The sequence below is a fragment of the Apus apus genome, chromosome 9, assembly GCF_020740795.1.
Source record: "Apus apus isolate bApuApu2 chromosome 9, bApuApu2.pri.cur, whole genome shotgun sequence".
NCBI lineage: Eukaryota > Metazoa > Chordata > Aves > Apodiformes > Apodidae > Apus > Apus apus.
This window is the reverse complement of record NC_067290.1, coordinates 7,134,521-7,149,660: the sequence shown is the minus strand read 5'-3', so window position 1 is coordinate 7,149,660 and position 15,140 is coordinate 7,134,521. Positions and strand designations below refer to the sequence as shown.

Genomic DNA, 15,140 nt, shown 5'->3' with positions numbered 1-15,140 from the left:
TCTCCCCTTCCTGCAGCCTCTTGGGAGCAGCTGATGGCTTCAGAAGGGAGGAGCAGGGAAGAGACAGCCTCTTGATAGGACACCGAGTGGATAATGCAGTCTGGGGTGTTTAAAAAAGCCTTCCTGAGACCAGAATACAACTGGCTGCTAGGCAAGAGAGCAAATGGACTTCACAGGGTGGTTAGGTACTGCTGGGAGCTCCTGCAGGACCCTGGGCCTGGTCCAGCTCCTGCAATAAGCAGGGGGATGCTTGTGGATGTGTGTGCACACCACACAGGCACCCCTGGAGTGTGCTGCACTGCAGCTGCTCACACACCAGGCCCTTGTACCTCTATCTCCCCATCTTGGTCCTTATCACTCTGGCTTTCTGCCCCTGAACATCCCGTACTGTCCCCCACAACCCCATGTTGTCCCAGATGGTGTGGGTGGCACCAATGGCTTGCACAGGCTTCTCCTACCCTTTGTTTGTCAGAAGGTGTGGGAACAATGAACTTGGAAGAGCACAACTGAGAGCTCAGGGGTTCTGAAAGAGCTGGAGTTTGTGCACACCTGGCTGCTGCAATCCTCACCCCACATAGCCACGTTACCTGTGCTGGTAACACCAGGTGTTTCACTTATGTGTTAGCATCCCCAACACATGCTAATGTCACTCCTGCTGCAGAGTGTGTCTTAGCACCAGTGTTTCCTGTCTAATGATGCTGACTGGAAAAAAAGAAAACATGTCAGCTTAGATTTACACATGCTGAAACCAGAGGCTGGATTCTCACCATGATTGTCTCTGTGGCAAACATGATTAACACAGCTGGCTCGTTAAAGCAAAGCTAGCTTAGGTTCTGCCTCAAGGCTGGGGACTGCAGCCCCATCCCTGCCCTCCTTGTGCCCATGGAGGTGATGGAGTTTGGAGCATGAGGCTGTGATTGTACCCTCTACCCCAGCCCTGGGGAGAGGGAGGAGCATGTGGCATCCATGGCCATGAGCCAGTGCAAGGTGGAGGGGGCTGGAAAACCAGGAGAGGGACCCTCTCCATGCCCCTGCTCGAGCTGAGCCTGCAGGGAGATGGGGTGCAGCACCCAGGGGCTGACTGCAGCTCAAGACTTCATGAAGATCGTGGTCACTGCAGGGAGGGGGGGGGAGGTACAAAGCCCAGTGCCAGCTCTGGAGCTGGCTGAGCCCAGGGAGCTGCTGACAGGAGCACCCCACATGCTGCCCAGGGAGCTGCAACAACCAACCCACAGCCCCCCACTCTGCCCCACCAGGGCAGCCAGCACAGCCGCCGTGGGGGTGTCACAGCCTTGCTCTGCTGTGCATTAACCACCACACAGTCACTTTGTACTGCCAAATTGCATGTAATTTTTCCTTGCGGAGCCCAAAACAAGCCTGGGGGTGTGCAGCTCACCCTGCCAGCCCCCACCCTGCCTCGGGGCAACAGCTTCTTGCTGCCAAAGCCCCGGGCACCCCGCGGCAGAACATGCCAGCAGGGCTCGTGCCTCCTGCCGTGCCCCCCAGAGGCTGAGAAGCTGGGAGCTTGGGACAGAACCGAGCCCGAGCACCTCCCAACAACCGCTCCTGTGCACAGAGCCACCCCTCAGCCACAGCCGGGTTCTGGCCGTTCAGTCCATGGCGTTTCTCCACCGGGAACAGTGACGCTGGGGGCTCCAGGCAGGAAGGGGAGAGCCCGTCTCTGCAGCAGGCAAGTCCTACATCCCCACGTAGCTGCCCCGCGGGGGGATGAGCCCGGCAGCTGCCCTGCGCTTCTCACTCGTTAGGAAGTTGAAGGTCGCACACGCGTTTGGCTGTGAAACAGCAGAAAAGGGAGGGAGTGAAGCCCCAGCCCTCGGGCAAGACACAGCCCTTCCTCCCGGGGCACACGCCTCCTCCTGCCCGTCCCCAGGCAGGGAAGAGTCCCGGGGCGGGTGGCTCCCCGTGGCCACCAGCCTCCCTTTCCCTGGGTGCTGCCTGTGCACGTCCCTTCTCACCGTGTCCTGCACCTCCACAGCGATCCCGCACCGCCGCATCTGCTTCAGCACGGCGGGGTGCAGCCGCTCCACCCTGTCTCCTGTGCCCAGCACCAGGATCTCTGCAAGCAGGACAGGACGGCAGGCCAGGCTGGGCAGGGCAGGGCCGCACTCAGGCTGCCTGGGCCCCGACCTGCCCTCCCTGCAGGGGCTGCCAGGCCCGGTGTAGCCACCCGTACGAGCCCCTGTGAGGGGGAAGCTGCCCCGCTCTGCCCTCCTGCCCCACCGCACCCCTCCCACCTACCTATCTGGGGCGCCAGCAGCCGGAACAGCGACAGGCTCTCATGTGAAATGTCCCTGTGGGAGCCAACCTGTGGGGACACAGAGAGCACCGAGCAGTGCAGACCCCCCGGGGGGGCGGCCGAGCAGCCCCCGCCCCGCCGCGGGGCACTCACGTTCCACTGCAGGATGGCGCGGGGCAGGATGGCGCAGGGCCCCACCACCAGGTCCCCGCTGACGGTGAAGCCGCGGTTAGTGTAGCCCTCGATGAACATGATGTTGGGGGACTCCGGCTCCAGAACCGTCACCCGTGTCCGCTGGTAGAGTTCGTCGTCTGCCGGTGTCAGGCGGTGAGCCCGGCATGGCGCCCTGCAGGAACGCGGAGCGGCTCGGACACGGAGGGCTGCCAGCAGCCCCAGGGCGAGCCCCACGGACACCCCACAGCCACCGGACGGGCAAACTACAGCCTCCCCCCCCGGTAGCCCCGCGGGGCAGCGCCGCGGCGAGCCCCACGGACCCCCGCAGCTACACCTCGTCGGCCTCAAGGGCACCGCCCCCCGGGCCACACCGAGATCACCCCCGTCCAGCCCCAGGGTGACGCCGCCGGTGCCGGTACCCGCCCGCCCGCCGCGCCGCCGGTGCCAGCCGCCGCAGCACCGCCCCCGCCATCTTCCCGCCGCCGCCGGAAGCGGCCCCGCCCCTCGCCGCGCCCCGCTCGCTCCCCCTGGCGGCCGCGGGCGGCAGCGCCGGGCGGGCTGGGACGGCGGCGCCGGGGGCGGAGCGGGGCCGGGCCGGGCCCCCCGGGGCTCCCACCCGCTGCGGGGGGGGAGGGACCCGCACGCACCCCCGCCCGGCGCCACCCTGCACCGGGCCCGCCCCGACCTGCTGCTCCCGGGGCGGGCTGCGGCCGGCGCCGGAGCGAAACCGAAAGCGGCAGCGGGGCGGGGAGCGGCACGGCGGGGAGCGGGGCGTCGGGGGGCACGGCGGGCTGCGCTGCCTCGGCTCTGCGGGGGGTCCCGCCGGGGAACCCCCATCCCCGCCGCCGGGAGGGTCGCGGACCGGCCCGGGCTGCTGCGCCGGAGGCTGCGGGGCCGGAGGTGAGCGGGGGGCGGGCGGCCACCGGGCCCGGGTCCCCCCCACGCTGTGGGCGGCCGGGCTGGGCAGCGGGAGGGAGCGGGCCCGGGGCTGGGCTACGCTCCCGTCCCGCAGCCGCGGGGCGCCCGCCGGTCCCCGCGCCCAGCCCTCGCCAGTGCCCCGGTCCCGTGTGTGCCCGGCCCGGTGTGTGCCCGGCCCGGTGTGCGCCCCGCCGCGGGGCGGCTGCTGTCAGCTGGGGCTGAGCCCCCTGAACTGCAGCCGTGCTTTCACTGCCCTGGGCTGCCTGGTTTCTCTTTCCGGAGCCACACTCGGTGGGACCGGTGGCAGCAGGTGTCAGGAGACTTGGGGCTCAGGGGTGCCCTGGGGCTGGGGACCCATGTCCCCACCCTGTGCTGCCCACCCCGGGCCAGCCAGAGCCCGCACACTGCAAGGGTGCAAGGAACCACCCCAGCATAGGACCTTTCCCGCTGCTGTGTTGTGCCGTGCTAGGGACCTGTCAGGAACCCCCAGCACCCCATGGATGGGCACCCTCACTCGATGGCAGGCTGTGGATCCCTCCCAGCAAGCCCCACGTGGGGCTGGTCGGGTTTCCTGCATGGTTTCACTTCCCTCACAGCAGCCTCGCCAGGGCTGGGAGGCAGAGGGCTGGTGGTGCTGGCAGCAGCCGGGCCATGCTGTGCCATCCCACTGCCGGGCACAGGTGTCGGGGCAGGTCCCCTCCCTGTAGGACGGCTCAGGTTTCCGGGCCCTGCTGGGCTGGCACCAGATGCTCCAGCCCCACTGGGGCTTTGTTCGGAGACATTTCCTTTTGGCTCGCCCACGCCGCCCTCCCCTTGGCACCCAGCCCGCAGCAGAGCCCGCGGCACAACCCCAGCCTCTGCCAGCACCCCGGGCCACAGCCAGCCTGGCTGAGCCTCCCATGCAGCTCCTACACCCCGGTGCCTGGTGGTAAGTCACCCTCTCCCCTCTGGGCCCACCGGCCAGCATGGCAGTGGCCCTTGTGCCGGTCCCTCTGTGGCGCCGGCGTGGGCAACGGAATCCCAAAAGCAGCTGTCTCCACCGCGCCCAGCTGCCCTGGGGTTTCGTTACCCGCGCTCCCGCCCCCGCCTCGCCCCCCGCACCTCCACCCTGCTGCCCCAGGCCAGGCACTGGACACAAGCCACTTGCCCCCCGCCCCCCCCAACACCTCCATGGGGCCAGGGCAGCGTGTGGGGGCCACTGGGGAACGGGGGGAGTTGGGATGGGGGATCAGCGGTGCCTGGCCTCATGGCTCAGCTCTCTGCTCTGGGGCTGGGGGCTCTGTGTGCCCCCAATGGCTAAAAATAGCAGCTTGCTTCCGGGGGGACGAACCACCGGGCGAGCGTGCCGAGCGGCGTTCCCGGCTGCTGGCCACAGCGGGGATGTGGCCACCTGCATCCGGGCGGCACTTGTCACGAGATGCCGCACAAGCTTCCTGCCACCACCAGCCCCTGCCGGGCTCTCTCTGGCCCCCTGCAGCCCCCCAGTGCTGGCAGGGGCGAGCGCTGGCCGTGCAGGACCCGTCCCCCCAGAGAGAGACAGCTTTGGAATGACACGATCACTCCCGCTGAGCAGGCAGCCAGAGAAGCCATCGGGGATGTCGTGTCTGTCCAAAGCTCTTTCGGCGCCTCCGAGAGTCCCCCCCGCTGTGCTGCCAGGCCTCACGTGGGACCCCCCAGTGCTCTGGGGATGGATCCAGCCTGGACCCGACCCCAAGTGGCAACACAAGGTCCTGAGGGTGCTCCCAGCCTGTGCCAGTGCATCCCCCCCCGGCTGGGCAGGCAGGGGGCTGAGCGGCTCCTGCCCTGCGGACAGTCAGCAGTTGGTCTGGTGTGAGCAGTGATTCTCAGATCACCTCTTGGCTGTGGGTGGTGCAGGGAGCACCCCACCGTGGCATCGTGCTGCTGGGGGGGGAACATGCCCCCAGTCCTGCCTCCAGGCTGGGAGCTGCAGCCCCCCGGGCTGCTGATCTGCCTGGGGAGCCTCGGAACAAGGTGCTGTGTTCCCGGCAGAGCCAGCGCAACACCCCGTGCTGCCGGGATCTGCCCTGCCCCCCCCCACGCACATAAGCCCCGGAGGAACCGGTTTGGGCCCCGCAGGGAGGGCAGGAAGGGAAGGGCAGGAGGGAGGTCCCCAGTTCCCTGGGGACACGTGCTCCTGCCTCCTGCGGGGGCCATGGCGGGGTGGTTTGGCACCAAAGCAGCCCGGTGACACGAAGGTGGGGCTGCTGAGCCCTTGTCCCTGTCACCAGATCAGAGCTGGCTTCAGCTGCAGGTCTGGAGGGGGGCAATGGCCCCCACTGCCTGCATTGTTCAGGGAGCTGGGCAGCAGCACGGGCCTGCACACCACATCTGCACTCGAGACAGCACCGCTGTGGAGCAGCTCAGCTCTGCAGATGTCATCAAAACCGCGATGGCACAATCTACATTTCCATCTCCTTCTTCCTGCGGCTGATGAGCCGGACACTGCTCACATGCTGGAGCTGGGGCAGCGAGCAGGCTCAGAGGAGGTCAGGGCAGCCACCGCTCCTCCTCGCCGCTCTCCCTGTGCAGAGCCCAGCCCTGGTGGCAAGCTGCACCTCCCAAGTGCCGATGGTGCTCCTCAACTATCCTCGCCCTCTCCCACCCAAGCCCCGGGGGGGCCTCACGGCTGGTAAGGCTGGCCCGGTCGGTCTGTGCCCCCGGCCAGGGTCTGCCTCCTGCTCTCTGCTTCCCCCAGAACCGCCCGCTTGCCCCTGCTGCCAAACTGCTGCCCGCGGCAGCCCGGCCTGGCAGCTGGGCTGTGCCCCGCCAGTGCTTCTGCCCCTTTCCCCCGCAGCAGCCGCCTGGGCCCCTCGCACCCCAGCACAGCCCCCGGAGCTGCTGCCGCCGCTCGGTGCCCGGTGGCTTCGGCTCTGCCCCCTCCCAGAGCCCGAGGACAGGCAGGAGCACCCCCCGGGGGGCTGCGGAGCGGTGCCTCCTCCTTCCCAGGCTGGAGCAGCCCCCGGGCTCCAGCCGGGGGGTGCGGGGCGAGGCTCAGCAGCCCGTGCCGGGATCACCCCCGTGCCCCGCCGCGGGGTGACACCGCCCCGCCGCAGCCAGCCCGGTGCGCGGGGCTGCCCCCCCCCAGCCCGAGGCCGCTGCGGAGGGCGGCGGTGCCCGCGCACACCCCCCCGGGCCGCCACACCCCCCGCACCGGCCCCGAGATGGCTGCCCGGGAGCGCCGCCCCGGCCGGGAGGCGGGCGCCAGCCGTGACGCCGCTTCCGGCAGGCGGGCTGCCATGGAGACGGAGCGGGCCGCGGCGGGGCTGGCGGGCACGCTGCGGGCGCTGAACGGGGCGTTGTGCGGGGCGCTGGGCCGGCCCGCCGCGCTCTGGGTGAAGGAGAGCGGCGCCCGCAACCTGCGGCAGCGGGACTTCCTGGCGCCGCGGGCCGCGCTCCGCGCCGCCTTCCCCGGGGGGCAGGTAGGCCGCGGTGGGGCGGATGGCGGGCGGGAGCGGGGCCGGGCGGGCAGGGACTGACCGGTCGGCTCCCCCGCCCCGCAGGTACCCGCTGACGTCGTGGCGGGCGTGGCGGCGCTGGGAGGCCCGGGGGTGCTGCCGGTGCGGGGCTGCCAGGAGACGCCGGCGGGGCTGGCGGTGCAGCTGCGGCGCCCCGAGGCCTTCCGGAGGCTGCTGGGGCCCCCGGGCGGCCCGGCTCCCGCGGCGGGGCAGCCGGCGGGCTGGGTGCTGCTGCACTGCCCGGCCCTGCGCGGCCCCGCCGCCCTCCGGCCCCGCCATCTCCGCCCGCTCCTGCTGGCCGACCACCTGGCCCAGCTGCTGCGCACCCAGGGGTGAGTTCCCGCACCCCCCGCCCCACCGCCCGTCCCACGCTGCCAGCGCTTGCCTCTCCTCCCTGTGTCACAGGGTCGGCGTTCGCCTGGTCCCTGCCCTCACTGAGGAGGGGACTCGAAAGGTCCTGCAGCAGCTCCACGTCGACTGGCCCTCCAGCTCCGGTGGCTCCGTGCTCCGTGACACCATCTCAGCCTTGAAGCGAGCACTGGGCCAGTCCCCCTGTGCCACAGGCTGGGAGCAGGGGCTGGGCACGGCCACGCTGCCTGAGGATGTCATCTGTAAAGTGCACTTGAAGAGCTTTGTGGAGCAGCAGGGCTTGGTGGGCTATGACCCCAACCTCGATGTTCTTCTCGGTGAGCCTCACATGTGCAGCAGCTCTAGTGTGACAGCAGGAGGGGCAAACAGGCCTGCTTCCTCTTTTCCCATTTGTTTTTAAAGAAAATAAGGTGTTATGGTTTTTTTTCCAATCCACATTGCCTTCTCCTTTTACTCCCTTTTGCTCTGGTTTGAGCCAGAAAGGCAGACAGCCTGGGCAGGCCCCAGCACGTTGGGGGTGGTGGTGAGCCCCCAATGTCCCCTCCTGAGTGTCCTTCCTTCTTTCAGTGACAGAGGGGAAGCTGCAGTCCCTGGCTGAGCTGCAGCAAGCCCTGCTGCAGGGCATGGTGAGTAGCCCTGCAGCGCTGCCCACCTCTTGCTTTCTAGATGTTGTTCCCTTCTGTCACACAAGGGATGGCATTTGAGCTCCCTGCTGTGCTCTGCTGCAGGCTGGAGGCCAGGGGAGTTGCTGCAGCATCGTGCACGTGGTGAACTGCGAGGATGAATTCCAGCAGCAGCAGCTGGATCTGCTATGGAGAATTTTGGATCCAGGAGCCCACACAGCTTTGCAGGTGAGGAACCTCCCAACCTCCACACTTGTGGCTGCCAGCATCTGTGAGCTCCACCAGCCTCCTTCAATCCCTGCAGCAAATGCTGAGGCCCAGCCTTGCCCAATTTTGAGGCTTCCCTTTCCCCTGGAAGTCCCTCCATGCACTTGCCCAGGTGGTAGAGCAGCCTCTCTGCCCTTGGGATTTCAGTGATAAAGAAGGAGGAGCAGGAGAAGATTGCAGGGACACCATTAGAACAGGACTGGGTTTAGCCCTGTTCTTCTGCACTGCATTTGGATGGAGCTTCTGAGTCTTTGACCACAGCCTCTCTTTCAGAAACACCTTGTCTGTGGGCCAGTGAAGGTGACAAACCCCTCATCACCCATCGGGGCAGACCAGTACTTCCAGTAAGTTGGTGTGTAGCAAGGTGCCTGTGCAGCCACACTGCAGCCCTGAGCAAGCTGGTGGCAAAGTTCTTTGCATCCCTCCCTTCTGCTTCTCTGTGGCCTCAGGGATGTTTCAAGAGGACTGGAGGTGTAGAATGGAGGCCACAGGACTCTCCCCAGTCCCAGTGGCCTCCTCCAGCAGTGCTGCTTCTGGCCCTGGAGCACTCTCTGGGGCCAGCTCAGCCCAGGGGTGGTGGCTGTGAGTGTCTGTGTTCCTGCCAGGCTCCGAAGGCACCAGATGTTCGAAGCCTCCGTGATGAAGTATGGGGAGCTGGCACAAGGTGAGGGTTTGCTCTGTGGCTCTGCACATGGGTGCTGCCTGGGCCCTGGGGTGACAGTACATGGGGATGGAGCTGTGTGTGATGCCACCTGCTTTCTCTGCAGATGAGGCCTGGACTGAGGTGATTGACACCCTCACAGCAGCTGCCATCCGGTTTGAGATACTGAGCACTGCCCACCGGAGCCAGGTAGGACAAGGTTTGCTCAGACCCAGGGCAGGCAAGCCATGGGAAAAGTGGAGCAGCTCTGTGCTGAGCAACCTGGACTGCGACTTCTCCCTGCCCTCAGATCACCCTGGACCTGGAGGACAGCAGCATCTCCACGAAGGGAACCAAGAGTGGTGCCTTTGTGATGTACAACTGTGCCCGGCTGGCCACGCTCTTTGACACCTACGAGCGGGCTGTGGAGCAGGGTGAGCACCAGCCCCACAGTCCTCTGTCCTGGCTGTTCCTCACCCTGTAGCCACAGGGCCTTCTCCAGGCACAGCAACAGTCTCCCACCTCCTTCCCAGGCACTTATCCACCTCTGCCACCAGCATCAGAACTGAACTTCTCCTGCCTCCGGGAAGAGGTGAGTGCCAAGATGGGGACTGCAGGAACCTGCATGACCTGTGGGGCTGCTGCTGCCCAGGAGGATCCAGCCCTCTCCAACACACATAATCCTTTCACAGGGTGAATGGCTCCTGCTCTTCAACTATCTCCTGCCCTTCCCTGATGTCCTGCAGCAGGCAGCACAGCTGCCCACAGCCACCAAAGGGATCCGGATCACAGCCAACACAGAGGCAGTAAGTGCCACATGCTGCTCCAGCAGTCCCAGCCCACAGCAAAGCTCCCTGCCCCATGGGGGAGGGCTGGTGCTGGGGGAAGAGAATGCAGCACGTGGGGGCTGCTCCTGCTGTGCCTGGGATGGGGAAGGGTCCAAGACTGGCCAGGGCCTGCTGTGCCAGCAGAAGCTGTCTGTCTTGCAGGTGTGCAAGTTCCTGATCCAGCTCAGCATGGATTTCAGCTCCTACTACAACCGGGTCCACATTCTAGGGGTGAGTCAGGATGTCCCAGGCCTGCAATCCCTCCCAGAGCTGGACTGCAGCTGTGTGGGCAAGAGGCACCAGTGCCATGATGCAGCCCCATAGCTCAGGGATGCGTACACAGGGTGCAGAGGCAGCAGTGCCTCTAGGGACAGCCTGTTGAGGGGCAGTAAGGCCACCAGCCCCAAGTCACTGCCTTTCTCCCTGCAGGAGCCGTTCCCCCACCTCTTTGAGCAGATGTTTGCCCGCCTGCGGCTGCTGGGAGCAGTGAGGGGTGTGTTCCACAGCGCGCTGGAAACTCTGCACCTCCCTCCTCTCAGCCAGATCTGAGCCACCACTGAAGAGCTGTGCCACGCTGTGGCAGGCACCAGGACAATGTGCCACCAGGGGAAGGACAAGGGATGTCCTCCCTGGCAGGGCCAGGGGGCTGCCCTGCTGTCAGACAGGGAGTGAGGACCCACCTCAGCCCCACTTAGGAGCCTCTCCCACTGAGGCTATGGGTACCTGCACCCTGCTGCTGTGCCCAGCATGGGAGGGGGTGCCCTGCCATATCCACACCAGCAGAAAGGAGGATGCCTGTGGCACCCTGCAAGCCAGGCTGGGGAGTGCAAGGGACCAGTCGCCACAAAACAAGGTGCCAACATTGCTCCCCTCAAAGCTTTTTATTGAAGATTGCTCCATGCTGCCAGGGAGCTCCTGAGGTTTATGGCCACAATACCGGAGTCCAATACACTTGTTGCTGGACAAATGCTTTGTGTCTCTGACCCCTCACAGAACACCTTGCCCCATGCAGGACTGAGGCCACATGCAGCCATTTCTCCTCCCCTGTGCTCCAACTGTGCTGGGTCCTGCTGCAGGTCAGGGCCCTGTGTGACCCGGGGAGCACAAGGCTGCAGCCTGCCATGTGCTGCACCAGTACCTGACGTCAAGTTCCCAGGGCCAGGTGTTCCCAGGTGTACCCTCAAGTTCCTCTCTTGGACCAGGGCTGGAACGCTCGGACATCAGTTTCTCATGCCTCAGGGAAAAGGAACTTCTGGGCAGGATGGGCTGATGACCCCATTCTTCCTTTGCTGCCTCGTGAACCACAGGCTTGTCCGGGAGGGGTCACATCTGCCTTCTCCCCTTAGACCACCAGTCTTGAGCACCACAGACATGGCTGTGCTGTCCCCAAAGGGAGCAAGCACACCTGTCCCCTCAAAGGGGGACACATCAGGCAGGGAGTGGGATGTACTAGGGAACCTCCAGTGGAGGTGGGCTCAGAGGGGTGCTGTGCCCTGCAGCATCTCCAGGCCCTGCCCACATAGCACACAGCAGTACCGCAGCCCTGCCCCAGCCTCTGCCACCTCCCAGCAGTCCAGCTCAGCCAGGTCAGGCACATGGAAGAAGGTGGTGCTGAGGGGGTCCAGCCCCCCAGGGCCCCAGCCCCACAGCGTCAGGCGCTGGTCCACCGAGGCAGAGAGCAGCAGGTCCGGCCGCAGCACCCGGATCCCTGTGACGTGGGCAGCGTGGGCACAGGGCCTGGCTGCCCGCTCCAGGACACGCAGGCAGGTCCCCCTTGTCACCTGGCCATCCAGAGCCACCTCCAGCAGGCAGACGTGGATGGAGCCATCGTCACTGCCACTGGCCACCAGGTACCGTCCCTCCGGCATGGGGCGGACGTGGAGGCTGTTCACGCCGCAGCTGTGGGCCATGACCGTGAGCAGCGGGGAGCCCAGGGCTGGGAAAACAAGTTCAGTTAGGAGAGTGACCAGAGGAGCCACCAGTGTGGCCAGCCACGCTGAGCTGCAGAGCAGAGCTGCCAGCAGCTGCACCCACCCAGGGGCTGCATCTCCCCCCCTGCTCGGTGCAGGGCGGCTGTCGCCTCCGCCACGGGGCTGGTGATGTCCCAGAAGGCGAGGCTGCCGTCGGTGGCTGCGCTGCACAGCAGGTGCTTCCTAGAAGGGAGGAGTTGGGGGAGCCTCCAGCTGCAGCCCTGCAACAGGCGGCCCTGAGGGGCCCACTGAGATCCAGGGAAGTATCAGAACAGCCCCTGCAGACCCATTTCACTTTTCCCTCTGCTCACTGAGCTGCCACTGCCCTCCCTGTGAGGACAAACACCTCTCCCCAGAGCCCCAGCAGTCCCAGCACAGCGTTCAGGGCTCACCTCTCCCCTCCTGCCTGCATGTGCAGGAACACCTCCACCTTCAGCACACAGCGCTGGTGGTGGAACGACTCAGCCACCAGCACCAGCTTCTGAGCAGCCTCCAGCAGTCCAAAGACCCTACATTGGAGCAGAGGGCAGTTACAGGAGAAAGAGGCTCCTGGTGCCTCTGTCCCCACTTCCCATGTTGCACTGTCCTGCTCAGCCCCAGCTCCATTCTCCCTCCAAGCCCCACGACAGCTCCTCACCGAACCGATCCATCACTGCAGGCAGCAGCCAGGAACTTCCAAGGTGTTGGCAGCTGCTCAGAGTTAGTCCCGGACACGAATGAGAGGGACATGTACCTGCAGCAAACACATGATGGACACCAACAGTGACACCTGTGTCCCCAGGGAGGCAGGTGGCCCAGCAGAGCATCCTGAGCTCAGCATGGGACACAGCTCTGAGCACGTGGAGGAGGCAGGAGGAAAGCCAGACTCTTCCCCTACGCCCAGAATCTCCTTGAGGCACAGCCACTAGGCACAGGACACCAGGGACATGCACCTGAGTCCAAGCCAGCTCCTCCTGCCTCAGCTGAGCCTGCAGAGCGGGTATCCCAGCGCAGGCTGCTGCAGTTCCCAGCACCCTCCTGGACCACCATCACCGCTAACCACGCCTCAGGCAGTTCCTGACTGTCACCTCGTCTCCGGATCCATCTTGACGAGCTTGTGCCTGTTCTTCTTTTTCTCCCAGTGCTCATCCAGCCGGTGGGAAGCCACGTGGATGATCTGGCAGGCCACAGAGCCCTCAGAGGCCAGGTCCCCAGCACACAGCAGCCTGTTGCACTCAATCTGTGCCCGGCCGCCCGCAGAGAAGAGCAGGGCAGACAGACCCTCCTGGCTGGGTCCCGCGGGGCCAGCCAGTGCCAGTGCCCTGACGCTGGAGATGTGGTCGCTGAGCCGGGCGAGGGGCAGGGCCGTGCGGGAGCCCTCACTGAGCGCCAAGACACAGGCCGTGGTGTCCTCGCTGCCGGTGACAAAGACATTAAGGCCAGGGTGGCCGGGCCCCCCCAGAGCCCCCAGGCGCCGCACGCAGGTGACCTCCCGCCCGTGCAGGGACCCCAGCAGCAGCTGCTGCTCGCGGGGCTCGGCTTGGCAGCAGTACAGCAGCACGTCCCCGCGCTTGATGAAGGCAAAGGCCTCGGCCTCGGGGCTGCTGCCGTAGCTCCAGGAGCGGTGCCCCCCGCCGCAGGGGACGCAGTGGAGGTTCTCGTTGGTCCTGGTGCTCCACACCACAAAGTTGTCAGCACGAAAGCCCAGCACCAGCAGGTCCCCATCCGGGGTGAAGCGCAGCTCCTCGATCCACTGCAGCCCTTTGCAGGGCCTGTGCTTCTGCAGCACCTCCAGCTGCTGGCCCTGCAGACGGAGCTGCCGGTAGGCACCATCCCGCCCTGTGCTGTAAATGTAGTCCCCGTGGCAGGTCACCGAGGTAACCCCTGTCTTGCCATGGAGCCCGAAGAGCATGGACAGCGGGGTCTCGAGGGAAAGAGCCTCTTTGTGCAACAAGTAAGAGGGCTGTGACTTGCTGCTGGAGTCCTCGCCATCCGAGTCGGTGCCGCCATTGGCAACACCGGTGCTTTCTGCAGCCTGCCGTGGGGAGCTGCTGCAAGGGAAGAGGAGGAGGGAGCCCCGGCGGTCCCCACAGACCAGGAGCCCTCCCTGGGGCAGGAAGACCCCACAGGTGTGCCAGCGTTGCTTGCAGGGGGGCAGCTGATAGCGTCCCCTGAGCCGCAACAAGGGCGCCTGCTCAGGGCGGTGGGTGACATCCAGCCACAGCATCTCCCCGTCGGGCCCGGAGGCCAGGAGGGCGGCAGCAGCGGGGGGCAGCCCGGGGCGGGGGGCCCAGCCCAGCCCGCGCACGGCTCCATCGAACAGTCTCAGCTCGGCGGCGGCCCCGGGGCGGCCCAGGGCGAAGAGGAGGAGGTGGCCGTCCCCGGTGCCCAGCGCGCACAGCGCCTCGGCCCCGCCGGGCAGGGCCACGGCCGCCAGCACTGCCCGCGGCCCGCCGGCGGCGGGAGGCAGCACCGGCACCCACCGCCCCGCTGCCGCCTCGTAGGCCGCCAGCCCGCCCGCCTCGTCCAGCGCCAGCACCCGCCGCGGGCCCACCAGCAGCACGGCCCGCGTCCGCCCCGGGGCCCCCAGCGCCGCCGCCGCCACCGGGGCCGCCCGCCGGGGCCACCAGAGCCGGACCCCGCCGTCGTCGCCGCCCGTGGCGAGGCAGCCGCCGGCGGGGCGCAGAGCCAGGGCGCGCAGGGCTCCGCGGTGTCCCCGCCGCGCCCGCCGCACGCCGCCGCCGCCGTCCCACTCCAGGCAGGCACCGTCCTCCCCGGCGCTGACCGGGCACGGCCCCCGCAGCGCCACGGCCGCCACCCGCGCCCCGTGCCCGTAGCACACCAGCAGGCAGGGGCTCTCCTCGCCCCCCTCCCCGCCCAGCTCGCCCACCGCCCACAGCCGCACGCTGCGGTCCTCGGAGGCGGAGGCCAGCAGCCCCCGCGGCGCCGAGTAGCAGAGCGCCAGCACCGCGCCCCGGTGCCCCAGCAACCGCCGCCGCGGGGCCGCCGCCGCCGCCGCCCGCCACACCACCACGGCCCCCGCCGCCGTCCCCGCCGCCAGCGCCAGCCGCGCCCAGCCCGTCCCCGCCAGCACGGCGCAGCGCAGCGCCCCGGCCCCGCCGCAGCTGGCCCGCCGCAGCCACTGCCCGCCGCCCCGCCACTCGTACAGCGCCACGGCCCCGCCGCCCAGAGCCAGGGCCAGCCGCCCGCCCGCCGCCCACCGCACCTCCCACACCCGCGCCCCCAGCGCCCGCGCCGTCCCGCCGCCCGTCGCGAGCAGCCGCTCCTCGCCGCCCGCCCCGCCGCGCCGCACCGCCAGCACCGCCAGCCAGCGCCCGCCGAAGGCCGCCACCCGCACCGCCGCCCCGGGACCGCGGCCGGGCTCGGCCCGCAGCCCCTGCACGCTGGCCTCACACAGCACGCTCCGCCGCCCCGCCGCTGCTGCCTGCCCGCCGCCGGTCAGCCGGAACGCCGCCACCTCCGGGCCGATGCCTGCGGGACAGCGCGTCAGCCGCCCGCCCCGCTCCCGCCGCCCGCCCCGGCCCCGGCCCCGCGCTCACCCGCCAGCAGCACGTCCCCCGCGAACTCCAGCGCCGTCACCGGCGCCGCCAGCGCCACCGCCTCCATCTTGGCGGCTGCC

At 67.6% G+C, this 15,140-nt stretch overlaps 3 protein-coding genes across 3 annotated transcripts; 1 reads left to right on the top strand and 2 right to left on the bottom strand.

Annotated features, from left to right (window-relative positions):
• Positions 1-1,326: 1,326 nt before the first annotated feature.
• NDUFAF3 (NADH:ubiquinone oxidoreductase complex assembly factor 3) lies at positions 1,327-2,922 on the bottom strand. Its single transcript, XM_051627647.1, has 5 exons — positions 2,851-2,922; positions 2,411-2,603; positions 2,260-2,326; positions 1,977-2,077; positions 1,327-1,793 (listed from the first exon to the last, which is right to left on the bottom strand). Exons 1-5 carry the CDS (start codon positions 2,901-2,903, stop codon positions 1,698-1,700), a joined length of 510 nt encoding a protein of 169 aa, XP_051483607.1. The 5' UTR covers positions 2,904-2,922; the 3' UTR covers positions 1,327-1,697.
• Positions 2,923-6,587: 3,665 nt separating this feature from the next.
• On the top strand, positions 6,588-10,518 carry DALRD3 (DALR anticodon binding domain containing 3). The gene is made up of 13 exons (XM_051627646.1): positions 6,588-6,789; positions 6,871-7,157; positions 7,231-7,511; positions 7,762-7,820; positions 7,923-8,045; positions 8,358-8,428; positions 8,690-8,748; positions 8,852-8,934; positions 9,035-9,158; positions 9,258-9,316; positions 9,417-9,530; positions 9,714-9,782; positions 9,981-10,518. The coding sequence occupies exons 1-13, from the start codon at positions 6,607-6,609 to the stop codon at positions 10,098-10,100; spliced, it is 1,632 nt and encodes a 543-aa protein (XP_051483606.1). The 5' UTR covers positions 6,588-6,606; the 3' UTR covers positions 10,101-10,518.
• An 87-nt stretch (positions 10,519-10,605) lies between these two features.
• Positions 10,606-15,127, bottom strand: WDR6 (WD repeat domain 6). Its single transcript, XM_051627856.1, has 6 exons — positions 15,061-15,127; positions 12,589-14,992; positions 12,159-12,254; positions 11,914-12,030; positions 11,586-11,704; positions 10,606-11,487 (listed from the first exon to the last, which is right to left on the bottom strand). Exons 1-6 carry the CDS (start codon positions 15,125-15,127, stop codon positions 11,027-11,029), a joined length of 3,264 nt encoding a protein of 1,087 aa, XP_051483816.1. The 3' UTR covers positions 10,606-11,026.
• Positions 15,128-15,140: the final 13 nt, after the last annotated feature.